Source organism: Kogia breviceps, chromosome 3 (genome assembly GCF_026419965.1).
Source record: "Kogia breviceps isolate mKogBre1 chromosome 3, mKogBre1 haplotype 1, whole genome shotgun sequence".
In the NCBI taxonomy this organism is placed as follows: domain Eukaryota; kingdom Metazoa; phylum Chordata; class Mammalia; order Artiodactyla; family Physeteridae; genus Kogia; species Kogia breviceps.
In genome coordinates, this window is record NC_081312.1 from 133202284 (window position 1) to 133226930 (window position 24647).

Below are 24647 nucleotides of genomic sequence, written 5' to 3' on the forward strand. Positions count from 1 at the left end.
TGGGACAGAGGCACACATGAGACAGATCACCTTGTGTGTTCACCTGCTCCCCTGGGCCCAGCTGGGAGGAAGCCTCAGTCAAGGACCCAGCTCCACCCACCTTCCTTGGCATCCCCGGAGAAGGAGCTTATGAGGGCCAAACTCTCAATGACCTTAGAAGTTCTTTCAAGCCCAGGACTGTGAATTGATCTACAGCAGAAACTCCAGGACTGTCTTTTTCAAATTCATGTTTAGCAAAAGTACTTTTATGCACCCAAGCCCTGTAGGAAGCCACTCTGCTTCTTCCCTTCTCCTGATATACTTCTTGTTTGTATCACTCGTGCTAGACAATGGCTGGTCTTGGGGATCTGTCCCATTCTTCCAAGTGCTGGTGTAGTGGAAACTCAAGTGTTAGACCAGGAATGGACCCTCCAATTTTCCTATCCCTTTTTTTTTTTTTTTCTGCATTGCGTGGCACGTGGGATCTTAGCTCCTCGACCAGCGATCGAACCCACGCCCTCTGCATTGGAAGCGTGGAGTCTTAACCACTGGACCGCCAGGGTAGTCCCTATCCCCTCATTTTATAGATGGAGAAAGTGAAGCCCAGTGAGGAGAAGTGAACTTCTTCCTGTCACACAGCGCATCAGAGGTAGAGCTGGGCCTGGACCACGCCCTCCCTTTCCTGGTGTCCTGCCCACTGCTCTTCCCCTGCCTTTTATCACTTCCTCTCCTGCCCTTTTTTCTAAGACTTTCATTGCTTTCCTCCGGCTCTTCTGAGTTTCCTGTGCTGTCCACACTGCCACATGCCTGTCCACTTTGCAGCCTGACAACTCTGGCTGGGTGACAGAGCCAGGGTGTCCCAGCAGCCTGGCAGCCCCTTGTCTCACGATGGGCCCCAGCCGTCCACCCAGAAAACACCCTGCCCAGCGCTGAGCCTGGCTGAGGACTGGAAGCACGTGCCTCCCGTGGCTCTGGGCTCAGAAGATCCTCGTCCCTCGGTGTCTCCTCCGTTACACCCGCTAAATGACCTTGAGCATGTCACACTCTGGACCTGACTGCTCTTCTGGAAAACGAGAACAGTTAGAACATACCACCTAGAGCTGTGAAGATCAAAGGAGTCAAATACGTGGAATAGTGCTTTGTAAACTGCAAAGCACCATTCCAATGTGAAACACTGACCCCAACACAGGGCTGGACATACAGCAGATGCCTACTGAATAACTGTGGAACAGTGGTTCTCGACTGGGGGAGATTCTGACACCCCAGGGGCCACTGGGTGATACCTGGAGACATTTTTGTTTATCACAACTGGGTTCGGGGTGCTGTGGCATCTGACTGGTGGAGGCCAGGGATGCTGCTAAACGGCTTACAGGGCACAGGACAGCCCTCAAAGCAAAGAATTATCTGGCGCCATACGTCAACAGTGCTGAGGTTCAGAAGCCTTGCTGTAGATGGATGAAAGTGTGAAATTATATCTGTAGACACAGATGTGATTTTTTGTTCCACTAAAGCAAAGGAGCCGTGGCCGGGGAGCTGACCATCAAGATACCATGGTGACTAAGAGCAGGAACCTCCCAGGTTAAATGAGCTGGCCATGCCCGGGTCTGATAAGTTGAAAACATTTTATTTCAATTCTATCCTCAGGAGGCAGCATAAATAATCACAGAAGACCACAAAGGTCAGTGGGGAAGAAAAAAAAGCTTCAGAAGTGTGGGGAAGAGGAGATGTAAGCTTACACGGTCTAGCTGTGGGGTCTGGGGGGTGAGGAGACCCTGCTTTAGCTGGCCAAGAGGGTGGAAGGCTCTTGGAGGAAAAGCCCGAGGGGTCAGAGGGGCTTTCCCTGCCCAGGTCACTTGGGGGGGCTTAGGGAGCCCCGCCTCTGTGGATGGATGTTCTGCAGGGCGGCCGTGGGACAAGCAGTGCAGAGCACAATGCATCTAGTAGGTCCTAGCTAATGAGAGAGAAGAGTGGACACCCACTTCTTGATGCCCAGGCCAGATCTCACCCCTAAACTGTGACTTTTCTAAGAACAGTGTTCATGGACTCCATAGGTAGTGACACATGAAGGGAGAAAAAGAGGAAAAAAAAGAAAATTGTAGAAGATCAAGTGAAATGTGGCATCTCCCAGGGTCCTGTGACCTTGGGCTGCTTTTCAGTTTCTTTATCTGCAAAGTGGGGAGAATGCCCCCTTCCTCTGGGAGCTGAGATGAGGCTCAAATGGGATCCTAAGTGTCGAAGGGCTGTGTAAACTTTAAAGTGCTACACCCACGTGAGGGGCTGTGGTCATCCTACAACTGTAAGGCTGACCGTGACTGAGAGAGCAGGGCTGACACATGCACGCAGAGCAGCCCTTGGAGCCATCAGGCCCCTGCTCGGCCTCCCCAGGGCCAGCTCCACCCTTCTCAGCCTCAGCCTCCAGGAGGAAGAGGCCTCATCTCAGAGGAAGTCCCCTGGGGGGGGGGGGGGAGCAGAGGGTGGGGGCCAAGAGGACGTAGGGGCACTGAGTGTGAGGGGCCTCGACTGGGCAGTGAGACACATTGGCACTACTGGTGTTGAGAGGCTCCCAGTCCTCTCCTCCACGGAGACTTGGGCCCTGGTGATGCCCCCGTGGGATTGGCATCTTGATGCAGTGGGAAGGGTCCGGGCCTGAGGTCTGCACACCACTGGTCCTGGTCCTGGGTCCACTGTTCATCTGCTGGGTGACTTAGTGAAGTCACTACCCCATTGCAACCCTCAGTTCTGTCACTTGTAAAATGGAGACACGATTCCCTACCCTGCCTGGGAGAAGGGTGTTGCCAGAGCTTTGAAGAGCATCAGCGGAAAGCAAGGGGGCATCATGGCCTTGGCGAGCGATCCTCTTAATTCCCTGAAGATAAGAGAGAGGGGGCAAGAGACAGGAAGGAGTTGGGCTGCTCACAACCCTTGTCAGGTGAGTGGGCTTCCAGGGCTGCCGGGGGGAGAGGGAGGTGGGGGATGGCAGGGAGAACAGCTGATGCCGGCAATCCAGCCCATACTGTGCGTCCATCAGGGCCATTGTGAGCCCCAGCAGAGAGCACGGAGATGTCCTGGCAGCCCCCTTTGCAGGGGAAAAGTTCAACCTCTAAGTCTCCTGGGGTCCTGGCATCCCCCTCCGCTCCTTGGTCCATTGAGGGCACCCCTCGGGGAGTCTGAGGTCTTTGCCAGCCAAGGGGAAGCCGAGGCTCCTGGGGTGGCAGGGGAAGGGGCTGCCAGCCTGGGTCTCCGGGAGAGGCTGGGGGCTTTTGTTAGCATGAGGTCGAGAGGTCAAAGGTCAGCTTCCAGTTCTTGAGGTGGCAGGTGGGGTCCTCAGGCACTCCCCCAGCTCCAGTCCTGGCTCTGTCTCTGGGGTCACCGGAGAAGGGGAAGTTAAGGGACGAGTAGAAACAACGGAGAGATCGGCTTAGAAAGCAGCTCAGCCGGGGAGCTAACAGTTCTTGGGGCTGTTGCGCAAGTTTTTCAGTTCCAGCTGTAGCTGCCGAATGCGGATGTCCTTCTGGGCCAGCTCCTCTTTCAACCTCCGAATCTCATCCTGCTGCCGGAAGAACATCCGGAGGAGCTGGGGTGGGTGAGAGAGGGGGCCGATGAGCCAAAGAGAGCAGGTGAGAAGGTGACATTTCGAGGGGCCATCCAGACCCCCAATTCCACCCCCATACCCCTTGCAGCCGCTGTCCTCCTAGCCCAGGCCTCCCACCCCTCCCCCGTTCCGGTGTCCCAGGTGACTCAGGTCACTGACGCTCTCCCTTCTCCAGATTCAGCTCATGGCTCCCACCCACGTCCACCCCCAGCCCTCACCGTGAGGCAGAGAAGAAAAGCTCTGGCATATGCAGACCTGCCTCGGGCACTGATCGAGGGTCACTGAGGAAGGGATGAGTCCACACAGGCCAGTTTTCCAAATATCCCAAGCTCACCCTTTTAGGGCTTCAAACCGAATATTTCATTTACCTACCACTCGGAATAGAAAGCTTTCTAAAATGTTTTGCATCCTTCTCTTCTTGTACGCGGGCCTCTCACTGTTGTGGCCTCTCCCGTTGCGGAGCACAGGCTCCGGACGCGCAGGCTCAGTGGCCACGGCTCACGGGCTCAGCCGCTCCGCGGCATGCGGGATCTTCCAGACCGGGGCATGAACCAGCGTCCCCTGCATCGGCAGGCGGACTCTCAACCACTGCGCCCCCAGGGAAGCCCATCCTTCTCTTCTTAACGAAGCTCAGGATACAAAATGGAATCCAGCTTTTTTCCCTGCTGACAGGGGTCTAGCACAGTGCACCAAAGTCTGCACCAGCCATCACTGGAGTGGCCATGAGCAAAGCATGGGACTCTGACAGACCCTCGCTTAGATGGCTCCCTGGATTAACCAGCCTCTCCATTTCTTCCATAAAACAGACTGACTGATGCCCGCAAAACGCAGCCTCCACAGGCTCCTGGAGGACCCCACACACTTGAGCTGAAAGTTACCAACAAGCAGCCGTGTTGGTCCTCAAACTGCCTAATGTGAGTTGCATCTGGTTTTGTATAATGATTGCACAGTTTAATTAAATATGACATAAACTGATGAAATAGGAATACAAAAAGAGAGTTGCTGTTTCTATAAAAACTAAGTTGAATGCATTAGAGAATCTTGAAGAAGGGGGTGCTAAGAAAGTTGTTACTGAATTAGGTGTGGATGATATACACATAAAAGATTGGGGAATAATCTATATCTTGATTGTATGGTAGTGGTCACACAGCTGTAGGCATATGTCAAAACTCATGGAACTGTACACTACAAAGGATGAATTTTACCGTAGGTCAATTACACCTCAATAAACCTGTCTTTAAAAAAAAACCAGGGGACTTCCCTGGTGGTCCAGTGGCTAAGACTCTACACTCCCAATGCAGGGGGCCTGGGTTCAATCCCTGGTCAGGGAACTAGATCCCACACACAACTAAGAGTTCGCATGCCACAACGAAGATCCCATATGCCATAACTAAGACCCAGAGCAGCCAAATAAATAAATAAATATTTTTAAAAACCCAAAACAACAACTGGGGAAAACTTTGAAAAAACAAGGGCTTTGTTTTCAGATTGATTTTAAGTTCCACTTAAAAGAAGCTGAAACTGGAAACGAGTTAAAGTGTGATTTATTTGACAAAGACATAGCAGATCCCAACTGGGACGTCCTCAAAGAAAAGGTCTTGGTCCTGCATCAAAACGTATGGAATGAATGTATATGTTTTATATTTTAAATGAAAATAAATTGCTTAAAGAATATATATATATATCATTTTTGTGATTCTTTCCTTTAACTGACTTTTTTTTTTTTCCACTAACCAACAAACCAGTCCTGGTTACATCTGTTCAGAGGGATGCTGTGGTGTTTGCCCTGCACTAAGTGATTCTACACACTCCTGTGCCTTCCAATTTCTCAAAGTTTCTTTGTGTAATTTTTTGGATCTACTTTTGTTTAAAAAAGATTTACTGAAGTGTAATTCATGTACCTTAAATTTCACTCATTTTAAGTCAATTCAGTGAGTTTTAGTAAAATTACAGAGCTGTACAACGATGTCTTCTCCCCTGTGTCAAGCTACCTGTTGTCTCTTCACACTTAAGACTAATGTGTCTACTGTTCACAGCCTCATTATCTCACTGGTTGCTTCCAGTCTTCTGTGATGATTAAAATTGTGGGTAAAACCAGAGTAAGAGGCTCTGAGCAAATTTTTTTTCCCCAAAAAGCAAAGTATCCAGGCTGTAGTATACAGAGATTGTGGCATCTGTGTTGTCTGCTCAGAGACCCTTTAAAATATTTCTCCAGGTCCTCCATTCTGATTGATACAGACAAGTCCATAGCTAAAGGTTACTCATGGTAACTGCTATTCACCCTGCCTTCTCCACACCCAGTACTAGAACCAACTTCAGGTTCTTGTTATGGCCCTGGGCTATTGCAGCAATTCAACTATGTCTACCTTCTCAAAGTACTTAAAGAAAAAAAAATTTTTTTTTTGAACCTGCACCCCCTGTGCTGGAAGCATGTAGTCTTAACCGCTGGACCACCAGGGAAGTCCCCATGTGACCACTCTTGCTTCGGCTTTACTCTTTTTTTTTTTTTTTTTTTTTAAATTAATTAATTAATTAATTAATTTATTTTGGGCTGTGTTGGGTCTTCATTTCTGTGTGAGAGCTTTCTCTAGTTGCGGCGAGTGGGGGCCACTCATCATCGCGGTGCGTGGGCCTCTCACTGTCGCGGCCTCTCTTGTTGCGGAGCACAGGCTCCAGACGCGCAGGCTCAGTAGTTGTGGCTCATGGGCCCAGTTGCCCCACGGCATGTGGGATCTTCCCGGACCAGGGCTCGAACCCGTGTCCCCTGCATTGGCAGGCAGATTCTTAACCACTGCGCCACCAGGGAAGCCCTCGGCTTTACTCTTAGCTACTTCCACTGTACCACCCTGCTCGTGATTATTTTGAAGCAAATCCCATTGATCACATGGTCTCATCTAGCCTTAGAAATCTGAACATCCCTCTATAATGGCACATAAACATATTTTATAGCAGTTATCAATTTACCTGCCAGTTTCACCTTTAAGACTGTGAGGTCCCAGAGGTTAGGAATGGTCTTACTTTTATGAATAACAGTGATAATTATAAGTTGGTGTGACAAGAAAGCCTGTAAGATGGCCCCATGTTATCCTCTCCTTTCATGGGTAGAAGGGACCTAGTAACTTGCTTCAAATGAACAGAATATGGCAGACATGATGGTATGTCATTTGCAAGGGGAGTTGACAAAAAGACTGTGGCTTCCATCTTGGACACCCTCTCTTCCTCACTGCCATGCTGTGAGCAGCCCTGTGGAGAGGTCCATATCGCAAGGACCTGAGGGGGGCATCCGGCCGACAGCCCTTGAGGGACTGAGACCCTTAGTCCAATGACCTGTGAGGAAATAAGTCTTGCCAGCAACCAAGTGAGTGAACCTGGAAGCAGATCCTTTCACAGGTGAGTCTTCAGATGTGACTGCAGCCCTGACTGACGGTTCACACCCTCATGAGAGACCTCGAGCCGCAGGCACCCACAGATACTATGAGATAATAAATGTTTGGGGTTTAAGTCCCTAAGTCTTGGGGTAATTTGTTACATGGTAATCGAGAGCTAATGCAGTTAGCCTCTTTATGCATTTAATGTGAGCAGGAAGAGTGCTAGATACTTAGCAATGGTCTCTTTAATGTTCACAGCATTTCATATCCCCATTTTACCGTGAGGAAATGGACTTAGGGAAGTCAGGAAACATGTTCAGGCACAGCCAGGAAATGAGAGAGCCAGGATCCAAATGCAGGTGGGTCCCTGCAGCCATCTCCACCGCGTCTGCAACAAGCCCAGTGCCTGGCACACAGTGGGCATTCCGTGAATCCTGGCTGAGCTGAACTATGCTGGTGCCAGGGACCAAGGGTGTGGTTGGAAGGAGAGGCCTCTGGGGGGCGTGGACAAGGCCCAGTTCCGGTTACCCCTGATGAGCTGCTCCCTTTCCAAATGGTACAAAGAGTACTTTCATCAACACGCAGCCTCTTCCACAAAAACAGGAAATCATCAGACCCTGCTGCTGCTGCCATGCCAGGGAGGAAAGCAGTGCTGTAATGCATGAGGCTGGCTTTCCCCATGAGCCAGGAATTTATAACTACAGATGACAGCAACATTCTGAAATGGATTCACGAGGGGACACGTAACTCTGGGTTTGTGGGTTTGAGGCGCATCAATATCCCTACCATAGCCCAGACTCTAGTTATTATTGGGGTCAGAGGCAATGGAAGCCAACAGCAGGCTACTTATGGTATTTGTCAGAGAAAGAAAAATGCCTCAGAACGGAGCTAGCTTAAAGGCCCGAAGCCCATAATTGAAATGCAAAGGTCTCGCTCTGCCAGGACGTGTGGCAGCAATAACTTATATTCCTTACCTCATTCTCTGTCCTGGGTGGGACATTTTCTAATAAATCTATTCCGTTGACCACAACACTCTTCTTTTCTTTGATGGGAGCCTTGAATACCATTTTGGGGGACTTCTTATAGCCTTCTTTCAAAGACATCAGCACAGGATCTAAGAAAGGCAAGGGACGTGTTCTCACTGACAATTCTATTGACTGTCAAGTGATGGTGGCTCTCACTTAACACCATGCCCGACAGTCGGCTGAGTGTGAGGGCAAGTTCAATGAGGAAGATATGCAAGGGGAAGGGGGTAGACTAGACCGAACGCCAAGGCTGCAGTCTCCTAGCCTCTTCTGGGAAGCCCACCCCTTGCGGTACCTCGGTTGATGCCTCCCAGCCACTCATCGGGGGTCAGAGCTGGCTCTGTGCCCGGCGTCATGGGGTAAATGTCTTCCTGGTAGGAATCCGACTGCAGCGGGGGAAGCAGAAGAGTGGACAGATGGGGGGCTGCTGAGAAAGCCCGTGCTCTCCAGTCAGATTCTCCTCTTTGCTGACGTCCAACCTCATAATTGCTGCCCTGCCTCTGGCCTTTGTACTCACAGTGTCTCCCATTTGGAATTCCCACCTTGCCTTCCGTAGCCAGCTAAACTGACCTCACCCTGGAGCAGCCTCCATCCCCCCACCCCAATCCACAGGAAAAGGGCTCCTTCTTCGAGGCTCCGCCAGGCTTACAGTCAGTGGCGAGAAAGCTAGGCTTCAATGCCAGGGGCCCTTTAGAGCCAGCCCAGACCCACTCACCCTCCGGGGCACGATCATGGAGATAGGCTCAATCAGGCCCTTGAGAGTCACCAGCTTGTAGAATCGGAACACCTCGCAGGCAGACACATCCAGCCCGTGCTTGGGCATAACCCCTGTGGACAGGCATACACACGGCTGGCTACATGGGGTCCTGGAAATCCCCCCTCAGCGCCCCTCCTTCCTGATGACCTTGGCCAGGGGAAAGGCACAGGTGGAGGGCACTAGGTTTGGAGGCAATGACCCATACAGTAGACAGGAGGGGGCTGGGGGCTTCCTGAGTCAGGATCTGTCTCTGGGTGGTATCTTCTCAAATAAGCCCCGTGGGCCGGACCTGCCTCACCAAGGGGCACGCTGTAGATTTGGGGCCTTGGAGAACTGGAAGGGGCTGCAGAACTATCTGAATCTAATCCATTCTTTTTACAGATGAGACTCTTGAGGGTCAGAGAGGAAGGGGCTTTTGCCCGAGGTCACACAGTGTTGTTACTGTAAAAGCCACAGAGACCATCCCCTTCTGAAATGAACTGGTTTCCCGAAGCCTCTGTGCCCCTAGTCTTCAGAGAGAAAGAAGGAGGGAGAAAGCTTTCCCCGTGCACCCCAGAGGTTTAAACACAGCCCAAGACTGCCGTTCCGTCACGTGTCTTATAGGATCGACAGGGGTCCGTGTGTGTATGTATGTCTGCGTGGGCACCAGATACAACATCCCTAACAGCTGCATCAGCTGAACACCGGCTGGGGCAGCAGTGCAGCGTGGGGTTAGGAACACAAGCTTTGGGGTGGGACAGAATCCTGGGTCTGAATCCCGACTCTCCCCTCTTTCTGGCTGGGAGTCCTTGGGCAAATCACTGCTCTCTGAGCTCCAGCTTCCCTGGTTACCTAGAGGAGCCCAGTAGTGGCCCTTCATGAGCTGGTCAGGGGATTGAGTGCAAAGATGCTTGTTGACTGCCCGGCAGTGATGAGCACAGATAACATTAGTTTCTTTCTCCATGATGTGAATATGAGTTAAGGTTCTACCTCTCCTCGGCTGGAGCTGCTCTTCCAGAGGACGGAATTCCAGGAGCTGGAGGGAAGTGGCATCATGGTACCAAGTGAAGCCAGCTGACTTGGGTTTGAATCCTGGCTCTGCCACTTAGGAGCTATGTGACCTGCCTGGGGTGAGTGACAAAGCCACTTGGAACCTACGAAAAGTGCCTGGCTCGTGGCAAATGCTCCACAGTGGCCACAGGTGAGGAGGACAAGGAAGAATAGCTATCCTCAGTTCCCCCTCCCTCCTCTCCTCCCCACGTCCTGCTGACCCAACTTTCTAAACATCTCCTGGATCTATCCTCATCTCCTCATCCCCACGCCATCCCCCTAGTTACCATCCTCTCTTGCCTAGAAGTCCACAGTGGCCTCCTAACTGGTCTCTCTGCCTCTCTCCTGCCCTTTCAAGATCCATTCTCCCTACAGAAGCCAGAGCAATCTTAAACCAACCTTTCAGATCACATCACACTGTCCCACTCCCACCTACCCATCCACCCAAGAAAAAGAAAATTCTACGAGCTCCCGGTGAAACCCCAACTCCTTCCCCTGGTTGATGGTTAATGTCGGTGGGCCCAGTAAAGTAGGCGGCCCTCCCCCATGTGGGTGGGCATCTTCCAATCCATCGCAGGACTGAACAGAACAAAGGCCAGAGGAAGGAGGAATTTGCTCTTTTTTCCCTGCCTCGCTGCTTGAGCTGGGACATCTCATCTCATCCCCTGCCCTTGGACTGAGATTCACACCATCGGCTCCCTTGGGTCTCAGGCTTTCAGACTTGAGCTGGATTATACCACTGGCTTTCCTGGGCCTCCAACTTGCAGAGGGAAGGTTGTGAGACTTCTCAGCCTCCATAATCACGTGAACCAAATCCCTGCAATTCCCCTTTTATAAATATACTTGGTTGTTTCTCTGGAGAACTCTAATATACCCTGTCTAATGCATCCCATGGGATCTGGCCCCTGTACACCTCTCCAGCTTAATCCCCTAACACTTACCCATCTTCTGCATGTTTATGCTTAGCCACACTGACCTCCCTGCTGCTCCTGGAACATGCCAGGCTCTTTCTGGCCTCAGGGCCTTTGCACTAAGTGTTCTTTCTGCTGGCACTACTCTTCCCCTTTCCTGCCTTTTGGATCTCAGTTTAAAATGTCACCTCCACAGCAAGGCTTCCCCCGACGACCTGGTCTAAAACAGCCCCCGTCCCTCTCTGTTCTATTACCCCATTTGATTCTCTTCTTAGAACTTACTACCATCCAATATTTTCCTTACTTATTTGTGTACTGTCTGTCTGTCCCTCAGTGGGATGTGAGTGAGGCTGTGTTCTGTTCTATTTATCACTTTCCCCCTGGACTAGTCCAGGGTCTGGCACAGTCCAGGGTCTGGCCCACAGCTGGTACCCAGTACATGTTTGTTGAATGACTACAGAAGGAGCAGGAGGAGCCAAGTACTTTGCCAGGTGTTTTGTATACATGATCTCTAAGCTTTACAACACCCCTTCAAGGTAGGTTTAATTATCCCCATTTTACAGACGAGGAAACTGGGACTCAGAGGGGTTAAGGACACAGTTTAACCAGAATATAAACCTAGCTTGGACTCCAAAGTCCAGGCTGCTTTTTATACTATTTGATGATGGGGTGACAGTGAGGAAGGGGGGATGACAGAGCCCTGGGGAAGGGTGAAGTCAGTGGAATGGTCATTCGGACCTCAGGCATATCTCTGGGCCTCCATTTTGCTGCTGGTCCCTGAGAGGGGTCCTTGGGCACCCCCAGCCCTGACGTCTCTGAAGCTGGCCCTCAGGCCGTGTCCATAATCCCAGATCCTCAGAGGGACAAAGCCAGACTCAAATTCTAAGAAGAGGAGGGAACAGAGTCCCTGAAGAGATTCCTTCCCCTGGGTGATTTGGACCCCAAATGGGGGACTGCTGAATCGGATGCACTGCCAGTGTGAGTCACTGGGCATGAAGATTTCATTGTAAGGCTTTAGCGGTGGGAGAGTGTAGGGCGTGAAGGACGGACTCACTACACTCGTCAATCCTGGAGCCCTCTATGGGATTTGCCTGAGAACCTGGGGATGCAGTGAGGGGGACACCCTGGAATTCCTCCTGTCTTCTCAGGCGAGGACAGAGCTGCTTTGGGAGACTGAGGGTCCTGACTTTCCAGAGGCTTCAGGAAGGGACCTGCTCCTGGACCTCGTTCTGACCTTTAGTAACTGAACCTCCTCCCACCATGTCAGAAGAGCAATGGGCTTCGGCCTCCCCATCTGCAAATGGGAATGAAGGTACCGCGCACACCCCTGCAGGCTGCTGATGGCCAGAGATGGCGGAGGACACCAAGCGCCACGGGCTGACGGAGCCGGTCTTCAGGCAGGCTAAAGAAGGGCAGGCTGACCTTCACAGGGCAGCACCCAGAGGTTCTAGTCTGACCTGCTCATGAGCCGTGGCCTTCTGAGTCTGACTTCTCATTTTGGGGCAGGGTGGCCCAAGAGCCAAATTCCAGTCTCTCCTTCTACAGCCTACCTTCTACAGCCTAACAACCACAAGAGCCCCCGGACCCCCTTACCGAGGCCTTTCTGCGGGGCTGGGGAGCGGAACTCCATGAGGTAACTCAGGTAGGGCTTCTCCGTGCTGATCTCGTAGTACCTGATGTTTCCATCTCCCTAGGGGCCGGGTGTGGGGAGGGAGGTGAGGAAGGAAGAGAGGAAGGGGCAGGCTCAGCAGGTCCTGGTCCAGCGGGCTGCTGAAAAGAGCCTCTGCCATGCCTCCGAGGTGGTCAAAAGACCAGGGAGGCCTGGCCTCTAGGCCCCAGTGGGGCTGCCGTAGGGGACTTGCTGGGAGGGGTGGGGTGGAGGTCGGGTGCTGTGTGTGTGCGTGCACGGTCACAGGCCTATAGACAGACTTTCTAACAAGATCTCCTGGCAGGTGCCTCCAATCCCATCATTAGGGATGATTCACGTCAGGCTCTGACCCTTATTCCCAAGTAAAACCTCACTCCAATCCACCCCTGAAGGAATTCTCAGTCACTGACACCTCAGCAGAATGAGTGTATGACTTGAGGGTAGGTTTTTGATGGAGCAGGGTAAGACCCACGTTGGGTCAGGGGAAGGGCCGAGAGGTTAGGCTCTTCTTGGGAGGTAGGGCAGGAGCGGGGGCCCAATGGGGGCAGGGGTCTCCCACAGGCTGTCCCTGTCCCTCCCCCACCTTCTCCTACCTTTCCAGCCAGGTAGAGCATGTGTGTGTCAGCGTCGTAGAAGGGGAACAGGAGGCCAGAGAGCCCATCGATTTCCTCCTCGATCAGGGGCATGGACAGGTCCTCCTGTGGGCCGGGGGCCAGTATCAGCCCGTATCCAGGCAAGATGGCACCTCGCCTTCCCCAATCCCAGCAAAGCCCCCAGAGTAACAACGCTTTGATGTTGCCCCACCCGCTCCGGCCTCCCTGCGGCTGACCTGGTCCCAGAGGGCGATCTGTCTCGTGTTCCACCTGGAGACCCCCGTCGTGAGAAGCCGCTTCATGTTTCCCAGGAAGACCACCCGGTTCACTCTGTGGTTTTTGCAGTTCGCCTCCTGGCAGGGACAGAGAGCTGGTGAGCCAGGCCCCAGACACTAGGGTACTGGACTGGGCTGCCTGGTGGCCCCCAAATATACGTCCACGTCCTAATCCCCGGAACCTCTGGGTCATCCACGGGGGCCCTAAATGCCATCACAAGTGTCCTTATTTAGAAGAGAGAGGCAAAGGGAGATTCCACAGACACAGAAAGGAGAAGGCAGTGTGACCACAGAGGCAGAGATTGGAGAGGTGAGGCCACAAGCCAAGGAAGCCACCAGAAGCCAGAAGAGACCAGGAAGGCTTCTCCGCTAGAGCCGCCGGAGGGAGGCGGACTTCCGGCCTCCAGAACTGTGAGAGGATCCATTTCTGTTGTCCTAAGGCACCCCGCTTGTGGTAGTTTGTCACAGCAGCCACAGGAAACGACTACAGGTGCTGTGGAGCAATGGAGGCCGGGGACCAAGAAACCAGGCCTCGCTGCCAGGTCCCAGAGTGGATGGGGGATGGGGAAGGACGGAACTAACTGGACCAAGTCCCAGGCAGGGCCTGAGCTGGGCTGGGGGCCAGGTGCTCTCACCAAGGCGTCTCTGAACTGTCACAACAATACCGACTGCAAGGACTCTCTGAGGATGGGGAGCTCGAGGCTCAGGAGGCCGGGGACTCATGTTGGTTCACTGCGGGGTGACTCAGTTCACCGGGGGCTCCTTCTAACTGGGCCATCCTCTACCTTCTCTCCTGCCTCTGGACTCATGACACCTCTTTCTCCTCCGAACACATGGTGGCCCTTTGCCAGGATGAGTCAGCGTGAGGCAGGAACCAGAGGCTGGTGGAACAGTGCAGAGACCCAGGCTGGCGTCATTTGCTCTGGATTTTAGTTCCAAGTTCTGCCAAAAAAGTGTAACCCTGGAGGAGTCCCTCACCCTCTCTGGGCATGTGTCCACATCTGGGAGAAGGAGGTTGGGGTCTCTGCTCTCTTATATCTTTTCTGCTTGGCATGGGCTCTGGGGTCCAACTGTCCGGGTTTGAATTCTAGCTCCTCCTGTAACTGTGAGATTCAGGTCAGCCCCTCTCCAAGGGGCAGCGTTTCCATGTGGGAAATGGAAAGAGTAACAGTACCCACCTCAGAGGATTAAATGAAGGGATGATGGGGCGCCCCTGGCATAGTGCATGCCACACAATGAGCTCTGAGTAAATGGGGGCTAATACTAATGACACTAATAACTATGTGATTAGTGTTTGTAGTAGTAGTAGTAGATGATATTCTGGTCCTGCAATACTGGCTTTTTCCAAGATAAGCACAACCAGGTCACGCACCAATCTTTCTTGTGTTAGGAGGTAAACCTCAGATTTCACCCAAATTTTCCATCCCATCTAGCTCCATGAATGGCACGCAGTAGGTGCTCAAGAAATGTAAATTTCTTACTCCCAAATGACATCCAATCCCTTCCTCAGAGTTAAGACCCAGAGTCAAAGACCAAAACTGGAGCTAAGTTCACCATCTACCTCCCCTCTTGGAGCTGTCCCTGGGACTGGCATCCTGAGCCACTTTCTCCAGGCTCATCCCATGCAGGTGGCTGGGCAGTGAGTCCAAAGTCCCCTCCTCCTGTGCCTAAGATGGTCAACACCCAGGGATTCATGCACTGAAGGGGGTTACCAGTCTGGCCCCCAGAGCAGGCAGAAGAATCCCATCTGGGGAGAGGGATGGAGTCTGTGGGAAGGCTACTGAGGTCCCTCCGCTTCCAGAACAAGGCAGGGCTCCTATGAGCGGAGAAGGGCCCAGAACAGGTGGGGTGGTCCCCAGAGGTGCAGGCTCGGGAGAGGGGAGCTGGCACAGCCTTTCCCTCCAGGGCTGGCTGAAAGCAGAGCCCCGGGTCCCAATACCTTTCCTTCCCCTTGAGAAAGATGCAGGGCTTCACCTGCAGAACGCGGCCGGAGCGGGGCTCGATCACACGCAGTTTCTTATCCTTGCATGTGGTGGTAAGCAGGCTGCCGTCAGTGTTGAAGGACATGCAGAGGATCACGTCCGAGTGGCAGTCTATCATCTTCACCGGTTCGCCCACGTCCAGGTTCCAGATGAGGACCTGGGAGGGCGGATACACAGAAGGCAGGCTCAGCCCTGCTGCTGCTGGCAGGGGGTGGCTGTCCCTCAGTCTGCACCCGATGGCCCTGGGAGAGACGCCCATGCAGGGTTGGATGTGCTGGGATGCGGGATGGTGTCGGTGGAGTTCCATATCGAAGACTGATGTGTCCCTGTCACACAAATCCACAACTATCCTTGGGCAGAACCCAGCCCCAGCCTGGGCTCAGTTTCTGCTTCTAGCAAGAAGGGTGAGTATTCCTGGCCAGGTTCCACTGGCTGGCACACCTCTTTTGAGGGCATGCCTGGGGGTAGGGGTTGGGGCTCCATTCTCCCCACCAGCAGCTATGGATGCTTCTTTTTCCTACTAGGAGGGCAGCAGCCACTTCTTGGTTAAGAAGTGGCCAGGTAGAGAGTGTGGGCACGGAGTGGGCATTCTTCTCCAATGTATCAGTGCCGGAGAAGGCAGTAAAGATGCCTCCAGCCTCTGTGAACCCCAGGAATGACGGGTGCACAGAAGATACTCAGCTGTGTTGTTGAATGAGCGAATTAATGGATATGACAATACTGGTTAACAGGCTCAGGAAAGTAACAGTGCTCCTCCCTCCAGGCCCCCCGAAGTGCCCTTCTCTCTCCCTCCACTTCCCCGCTGAGTCGGCTCCGGCCACAGTGCCCACCGGCTGCCCACCTTGTAGTCATAGCCAGCACTGAACAGGATGTTGTTGGTGGTAGGGTGCCACTCGACCAGCCCCACGCGCCGGCTGTGCCCATGCAGTTCCAGAAGAGCCTCCATCATGTTCCGCTTCAGCCCGCCCTCGGGGATCTCCCAGATCCGCACCTGCAGAGGGGAAGGAGGGCCTCGGCTGGCTGGGCAGGGCCAGGAGAAGCCCCTGCTGCCCTCTTCCTCAGACACCAGGCTTTTGGAGATCTGCCTAGTAAGGTACCTCCTGGCCAGGGTGGTGGGCAGAGCCCGACTGAGGCCTGGGGGGAGGTTGCAGGGTGTGGCTAGAGAGAAAAGAGACCATCTCCTCTGTGCCTTTGGGAGGGTTTTCTCCAAGAAGTCTCTGCAGACCTCGGCGACTGTTCTTACTGGCATATCATTATTGTTATTGTCTAGCCAGGCCCAAAGGATCACACATGGAGCAGGTTTTAGCAAGTACTGTATTCAAAGTCTATCTCTGCTTCCCTTCCACACCCTTCTAATAGTGCCTTCAGCCCCAGCGCCTCTGTTTGTACCACATGGCCTGTCCCTCACTCTGTTCCCCACCCGGGATGGACACCGGAGCAGAGGGAAACCCATCTGAGAGACTGGGAGGCCCAGAGTCTCTCCTGAAAGATGATGAACCGAGGGGCAGAGACTGATGAGATGCTGGAGCCTGAGCTGAAAGGATGCAGAGCCTGGATGCAGCTATTATCAGTCTTATGGATGCTGATAAAGAAGCAAAGAAGAGGGCTTCCCTGGTGGCGCAGTGGTTGAGAATCCGCCTGCCGATGCAGGGGACACGGGTTTGTGCCCCGGTCCGGGAAGATCCCACATGCCGCGGAGCGGCTGGGCCCGTGAGCCATGGCCGCTGAGCCTGTGCGTCCGGAGCCTGTGCTCCGCAACGGGAGAGGCCACAACAGTGAGAGGCCCGCGTACCACAAAAACCAAAAAAAAAAAAAAAAAAAAAAAAAAAAAAAAAGAAGCAAAGAAGAGAGAGGAGGGTGCAACTCATGGAGAGAAGCAGAGAGAAGCAATCATGTGGCCCCGGAGAGAGAGAGAAACTGAGCAATTTCTCTGCGATCTTTGAATAACCCCCTGATTATTTATGTTAACGCTGGTAGGCTTCTGTTTCTCAAGCCAAGCATACCCTGAGAGTTTCAACTGTTTCATCTATAAACGGAGAGGGGTGGGGGTGAGTCTTTGCCTTGCCTTGCCTACTGGCAGAATAAAATAAGATAGTGGTTGTAAAAGTTTGTAAACTATAAAGTGCTCTAATGACCTATGGAATTATAGTTCTTGTTATAATTGTTATCACCATCATTAATGCTATTTATTATGATCTAACTGGGTGGAGAAGAAAAAGCACATGTGACTATAGCTTAGGACACCTTTAACACAAACGTTCTGAAAATCTGAACTCCACCCTTGCTAGTAAGGAGAAAAACATGGAAGACAGCTTTGAGATACCATTTATAAACTTCTAAAATAGCCAACTGACAGAAAAAAAAAAAAACAGTATTGACAAGATTATACTGGAACTTACAGATTCAGTTGGTGTTGGTAGTGTTACAAATCAGAGTAACTCTGTTTTGGAAGTAATTCGGCAATCTTTAGTAGGAACAATAGAGACATTTGTATTATATTCTTTGATCTAGTAATTTCACTCTTAAAATTCAAAATAAGCCCAAATCTCCATGCATGAAGATGTTCGTTGCAATACAGAAAATTCAGAAATACTCCAAGTGACCAACATTAAGGAAACAATTTAATGTCATAGCAATATGGAATATTAGCCATTTAACGATAATTCTGAAGGCTATGAATAAAGAGGAAAAACATGTTAAAGAAAGCCAAAGGCAGTCCCAAAGACAGGGGAGCAAGGCTGGGAACTGGGGGTACCTCTAAGGGAATTCCCTTGTGGGTTTCCCTTCTTGGTGCTTTACCCTCAGACTGTAGAAATGAGTTATTTCCCACATGTACGTTCCCCCAAAGACGCAGCTCGGCACATGTAGACCACGGGAGGCTCCAGGTCCAGTCAAGGATTAGGGGTCACCCTTAGGAGCACCATTGTCAGTTTCAAAAACATACTTGAGAAAAAGCTTATAATTAGGGGACAGTTTGAGGTTTTCCTGTCCTCACTGAATCATCTCCTGTGGTTGCTCCAGCTCTCCAGGAAAGCCCAACACTCACATAAACCTGCATGGTGGCAGGAGCCTGGGGGAGGGAAGTGATGGAAAGGGGGCCCAGCATGCCCTATGGTCTTTCCCCGACAGTCCTGTGCAAAGGCCTTCTGAGACGAGGTCTCATCTGGAAATGGCAGGGAGGGTGGAGTGGGGACCAAGGGAGATGACTCAGTAGTCACCAATAAGACACTCATTCTTCTTTCCCCAAGTGTTCCAGAGGAAGGTGACCCTTGAAGAGCGGAGACTAATGCTTGTGTTATAAACACACACACACACACACACACACACACCCTACATACAATACCTCCCCCATCCTCTGCATTTCTTTCTTTTTTACCCAAAGGTATGCTATGATACATGTACTTCTGCAACTTGCTTTTCTCATGTAACAAGAGCTAGTGGGCATTTTTCCACACTACGACAAATGGCTCTACCTTATCTTTTTAAGTGGCCAGAGGGACAGCTGTTATGTGGCCATGCCGTGATGGATTTAATCAACTTCTGTTAATGGACACCTGGGCTCTGCCCACTTGTTTTCATTGTTACAATTCATTCTATGATGATCAGGCCTGTCATACAAGTTTGTGCATGGCTGTGAGTATTCCTGTAGGACACATGCCTAGAAGTGTTTCACTTTTTTAGTTACTGTAAAATTGTCCTCAAAAGCGGTCCCAGGGACTTCCCTGGTGGCGCAGTGGTTAAGAATCCCCTTGCCAATGCAGGGGACACGGGTTCGAGCCCCGGTCCGGGAAGATCCCACGTGCCGCAGAGCAACTAAGCCCGTGCACACAACCACTGAGCTTCAGGGTCCTTGTGAGTCTGAGGCTTTCTAGCCGTAGGAGCTGATTTGTTGGCATGACAGCTCTGCCTAGGAACCGAGGGGCTAAGCCAAGGGGACGGAGAGGGCGGGCGCTGTCTGTGACCAGGCTCAGCCCCGGGACTGGCGCCAAGTCCAGAGGAATGAAGGGCTGCAGGGGGGAAGAAGCCAAGAGTTGTTTTCACCAATAACTGCTAGAGTTGGGTCTCAAATGGAAAATGTCCCACAGAGAAGGAGAGAGGCGTCTTGCCTCATAACTCCATTTGATTCCAGCCACTTGTCTCCCTGGGCCCCAGTTTTCTCTTCTGCACACTGAGACTGTATTAATCTTCCAAACTTCTCTGCTTTTGACATCATTGAATGTTATCACCGGGGGGAAGAGACTAGCTCCGTTTGATCCACCACTACAGCTATAACAGTTGGTAGCACGCACGACAGGAGCTCAGAGGAGGAGCTGGACTTCACAGTGGGCCTAAGTAGCTGGAAAAGGAATTCCAGTCCCTAAATATTCAAGGGATTTGCTGGGAACAAAGAGTGGATGGGTGTGGGAGGAGCGCTATAGATCTGTTCAGAGGTTGCTCTCAGAGAGGTTACTTCAATTCAACAGGAAACCAAATGGAGTCTGCCAAACGGGATTTCTGGAAGGAAGGGGAGGGGAGAAGTGGCAAAAGCGCTTTCTCCAGCAAGCCAGCTGTGCCTGGGACTGTCCCTTTCATAGGTCCCTGGGTCAGAGCCCTGTTTAGTGAAATTCAGTTCCAATCAATCCAACGAAATATGCCTACCCCCTCCCTGGGTCACAGTGCTGGCCACCGGGGGCCAGTCCTTGGTCTCAAGTAGCTCACAGTCTTGTGGGGTTGACAGCAGACACGTGCAGACAAGGCCAAGCCAAGGCGGCTGAAAGGGACAGTTTATAAAGCTGCAAAACCAAGTGTCCCTGTGCATGGGTGAGGGAGCAGCTGGGCCAGGAAAGTGAGAGCTTTGTGGCCTTACAAGCTCCATTCGAATCCAGGCTCTGACCTTATCGGCTGTGAGACTTCAGCCAACTTATTAGCCTCTCTGAACGTCAGTCTTCCCAACGGTAAGAATAATTACACCTACATTATAGTTGTTATGAAGACTAAATATATACCCTACGAAGCAGGTTACTAAGCACTCTCAGTAATACTTAACAATACTTGCTTAATATTAATTAAGGATTATATACAAGTTTTAGATAGGTCAGATTTTAGATGTGATTTCTATTTTTCATCTGTGCTTTGTGGCCCCCTGTGTAGTCAATGAATGTGGTATGAAGTCTGTCTCTATTTTATGGAATGCAAATACATTTCCTCTTTAAAATTATTATGTGATTAGGAAGGTGTCTGGCTGGGTCTCTCTGCTTTCTGATACATTGAGGATTGTGGCTGCTAGTGACTTAGGGCCAGGGCCTAGTGCGGGCCTACTCAGCCCCTCTGACAACACTGTTCTAAGGGAAAGAATGCTACGGTTAGGGGAATTGCTTGTTACACACCTACAGCAAACAAACAGTACTTATTGTCTGTATCTGGGGTATAGGAGCTAAGAGAAGGAGTTGGAGTTCACAGTGGTCCTAAGTAGCTGGGAGAAGATATGGATTCCAACTCCTTAGTATTTACTTCAAAAACAACCCCGTTTGGAGTAGTGCGGGGAGGCACTCTGGCAAGTATAAGATATGGTTACTGCCCTCTGATGGCATCCAATTTAGCTGTACTACATTACACAGCCCTAGGATTTCCATCCAACAAATCCACAGAAACACTGCCTGGGGCTGAGATCAGAGCAACTCTCATGTCTCTTCTGCAGCGAGAAGAAAGTAACCGTGAGGGTCTTGCCCAGAGGGTCTTGGAACTCCCACCTCCTCATTTCTTGCCAACTATTCTGTTTACTACTAGAAACTGAGTTTATCGTCACTCACCTGAACAAGAGGTAGAACCTCAAAGTCTACCTTAATGTTGATATCTTCTGACCACTTAACTGTTTCCCAACATGGGAAACAAATCACTCCTAAGAGAGGGAGGTGAGAGAGGCCACCTGAGGGCCCAGAAGGAAGCACGATTGAGCATCTACTTCTGAGAGTCTTGTGAGGTAGCTGCCAGCAGATTAAATGAAATGGTAAATGTGAGGCTGGACACATGAAAGGATATGCGCTATCTATTATTATTACTATTATTATTAATGACTATTCTTACACAGGTAAGGAAATGAGGCACAGAGAGGTTAGGAAACTTGCCCAGGTTGCACAGCCAGGAAGTGGGGAGCTGGGATTCAAACTCAGGATTTGAATCAGGCAAACTGCCCTGTTTCTCTCTTCTGAACTCCAACCCCTTCTTTCTTCCCTGGATGGACTCTGACAGCCTGGAGAGGGCATGGTCTGTCTTTCTGCTCATCTATTCCAAAAAAACAGGTGTCACTCCCTGGCCTCAAGAATCTAAAAATTACCCCATTTGGGGCATAGACAACCTTCAAGGCCCTCCCACTGGTGGTCAACTCTTCCATACAGGGGTGGGGTCCTTAAATTCACTGCCCTATCTCTAGGGTGAGGAACAGTGCCTGGAATATAATAGGCACCTAAGACATACTTGTTAAATGAACGAACCAACGGAAGAAGCTGAGAAGCCCAGAAACCTTCCGACCATTAGCAGATTCAGCAATGAGTCATGTGTAAGGAAGCAGGCTAGCCCTTGTTCTGGCTGCTGGCGAGCTAAATAGATGGCAAATCACCCCTTTAGTTCTGAATGGGAAGGCAGACCTGGTGGGGGTTTCTTTCCTAGATTTTAAGGCTTAGCATTCAGCTTAGTCTTTTTTGGAAACCAGTGATGGAAGGCCTATGTGGGGCCTCAAGAAGCAGAGTGAGAGATAGTGGAAAGAGCACTGTGTCTCTCTCTTCCAACCCTCTGGCCAGCCCTCACGGGGGCAGGTTTTCTAAACTCTTTGGTCCCCACATTAATGGTTATGGAGTTCTTAGTAGCCAAGAAACACTATATTCATTTTGTTCTCATGATAAGCCCAATATGGCCCCCATTTTATAGCAGGACTGTTTCAAGATCACAGACACGGCAAGTGGCAGGGCCAGGATTTGAACCTAGGTCTATGGCCTCCTGAGCCTGGCTGCCTAACGACCGAGCCACACCTGCACACTGGTAGTGTCTCTGCAGCTGCCAAGTGCATTGGTAAGGCCTCTCGGGGCTGCTGTCCTTCCATCTCTAAAAGGAGTGTGTTGATCCCTTTCACCTCAGAGACGTATTGGTTCTCAAGCTCGTGTGTGTGTGTGTGTGTGTGTGTGTGTGTGTGTAGGAGCAGGGTGGTGGGTGGCTTCCGGCTGCTTCCAGCAGGGTTCACATCCTGCCCCAGCCCACCCCCAGGTTCTTCGGGGAGGCGCATCACCTCTCCTGGGGGGTGAGGGCAGCTGCTGGATGGAGAAGCAGAGGAATAGAAGGGAAAGGAAAGATGCTGAGCCTGGGAGAGGGGCCTGCCTCCCTCCTCCTCCTCCCTCTGGGATCACTCTCTCCTCTCCTTGAGATGTCAGAAACCTCTCTCTGTGGCTGCTGGAGAAGGGCTGGGAGCACGAGGCTTGGAAACCCATAGCGCCCTTCCCTACCGCCTGCCAGCCGCCCTCCCTAGCTGCGGCAGAAGCTATAAAAAGCACAGCCCTTCAACAATAGGTGACATCACCCAGCGGCGGAAAGAACTGGATTCTGCCAGATGCCAGGGAGAGTTACAGCCCCCATTTCTCCCTCAGGAATGGGAGCCCCTTGGGAAAGGGCTTGGGTACCTTCCGTTGGCTCCCTGGAAAGATGGGGTTAGACTCCTGAGGACCTCCTCACGCTGTCGGGGAGGGGAGGCTGGGGGGGAGGAGAGGCTGATCCTGACGGACACGGGGGGATGGACATCACTGGTGATTTTTCAAGGGATGGGGATATGGAAAAGGAGCTGGGAGGGGGTGGAGGCTGGCTGGATCCCTTCAGTGTCCTCTGAATGTTGTGAGACAAGTCGAGGGCGGGGTAGGGGTGGCAGTGGGTGTGCAGGGCCTGCTGGGATATGTGGGCCTGGCGTGCTGCGAACGGCATCTCTCTGGGCCCCTTTGGTCTGATTCCCTCCCTAGCCCTGGTGTGTATCACAGTGCTTGGCACATAGTAGGTGTGCTGACTGATCTCTTAACCTTGGCTCTGGGTGTCATGTCTGATGCGCAGTAGGTTGGCCATGTGGTCTGGAGAGGCTCGAGGGAGGCCTGCCCATGGAGGGGGCTTTGGCAGAGGCGGGAAGGTCAGTCAGAGTGGTCCTGGCAGCCCTGACTGGCCTCCTCCCCCCACCTTGGGGGCCGCTGGTCCTCTGCCTTTGCAGCCCCCCCGCCACCAGGACCTGGGTGAGGATGCCCGGCTCCGTGTGCTCCACAAGGGCTTTGCACAGAGAGCGCGCTGAGACCGAAACACTGAGTGCTGGATGGATCTGAACTGTCAGCTCTTCCAGACTCTGAGCCTCAGTTTCCTCACTTAAAACTAGGGCTGTGGGTAGGCGCTCAGGGTGCTGGCTGGGAGTTAGGAGACCTGGGTTCCAGCCCTGTCTGGGATGTGACTCCATGTGTGACCTTGGGCAGGGGCTTCCCCGCGCCCTCAGTGTGCCCTCCTCCAGGAGGGGCATGTTTCCAGCCTTGGGGTGTCAGGGGGTGCTGACTCCAATGCCAAGATCCCTGGCCCTGAGGTTGGGGAGGGCCAGAGACCTGAGGGGCAAAGCAAGGGTTGTGAGAGGCTGCTTCTGGGCAGCTGGTCTGGCAGCCAGAGAAAGAGCTTAGTTCCTCGCTGATCTGTGACATTATCCCCCCTTCTCTCTGGATCAGTGGCTCTGGGCCATCCTCTCTCTCCCTGTGCCTCTAAGCCTGATGTCCTTTCTCTTTTCACCCTGACATGTACCCAAGCCATACCCTTCTCTTGGGCGCTCCCCTTCTCTCTGCTGAGCCATATTCCCGCATTTGCCCAGCTTGCCTGGGCTCCACTTCCTCCACAAAGCCCCTGTGACCAACCCCCAGCCCCTTCCCTGACCCCCAGAGCGTGCAGTGTCTCCACATTGCATACGTGGTGTCCTGGCTCATGTTCGGATGGCTTGAGAAGCACAAGTCTCACTTCAAAGTTCAGCTGCTCACCCTGCTGTCCCAAGCCTTCTCTCTCTGATCCCAACCTCCCTTTGCAGCTGCCCCTCCTGCCCACTCCCCTCCTTGGTTACCACCCCAGGACCCCAGTCACACCAGATGACCCCATCTTCCTAGCACACCATATGAACTCTGTTATGGTCTGAATGTTTGTCTTGCCCCCAAATTCATATGTTGAAATCCTAACCCCCAAAGCTGATGGTTTTAGGAGGTGGGGTCTTTGCGGGTGGGCAATAGGTCATGAGGGTGGGGCCCTCATGAATGGGATTAGTGACCTTATAAAAGAGACCCCACAGAACTCCACCCCTTCCACTATATGAGGACACAATGAGAAGAGAGACCTTACCTGACCACGGTGTACACTGATCTCAGACTTCCAGCCTCCAGAACCACGAGCAATACATTTCTGTTGTTTAAAAGCCACTCAGTCTGTGGTACTTTGTTACAGCAGCCCAAGTGGACTAAGACATA

The 24647-nt window shown here is 52.0% G+C and overlaps 1 protein-coding gene across 4 annotated transcripts in view; it reads right to left on the reverse strand.

Moving 5' to 3' along the window:
• Positions 1-1587: 1587 nt before the first annotated feature.
• CORO2B (coronin 2B) overlaps positions 1588-24647 on the reverse strand; it is a 140573-nt gene continuing 117513 nt past the window's right edge. For all 4 annotated transcript variants that reach the window (XM_067029601.1, XM_059056573.2, XM_059056571.2 and 1 more), the window contains exons 4-12: positions 16001-16150; positions 15152-15316; positions 13139-13255; positions 12903-13007; positions 12255-12351; positions 8680-8792; positions 8260-8350; positions 7914-8053; positions 1588-3553 (exon numbers count right to left, since the gene is read on the reverse strand). In XM_067029601.1, coding sequence (XP_066885702.1) covers positions 3422-3553; positions 7914-8053; positions 8260-8350; positions 8680-8792; positions 12255-12351; positions 12903-13007; positions 13139-13255; positions 15152-15316; positions 16001-16150 — 1110 coding nt within the window. In that variant the 3' untranslated portion in view covers positions 1588-3421. The remainder of the gene's footprint in view (positions 3554-7913; positions 8054-8259; positions 8351-8679; positions 8793-12254; positions 12352-12902; positions 13008-13138; positions 13256-15151; positions 15317-16000; positions 16151-24647) is intronic.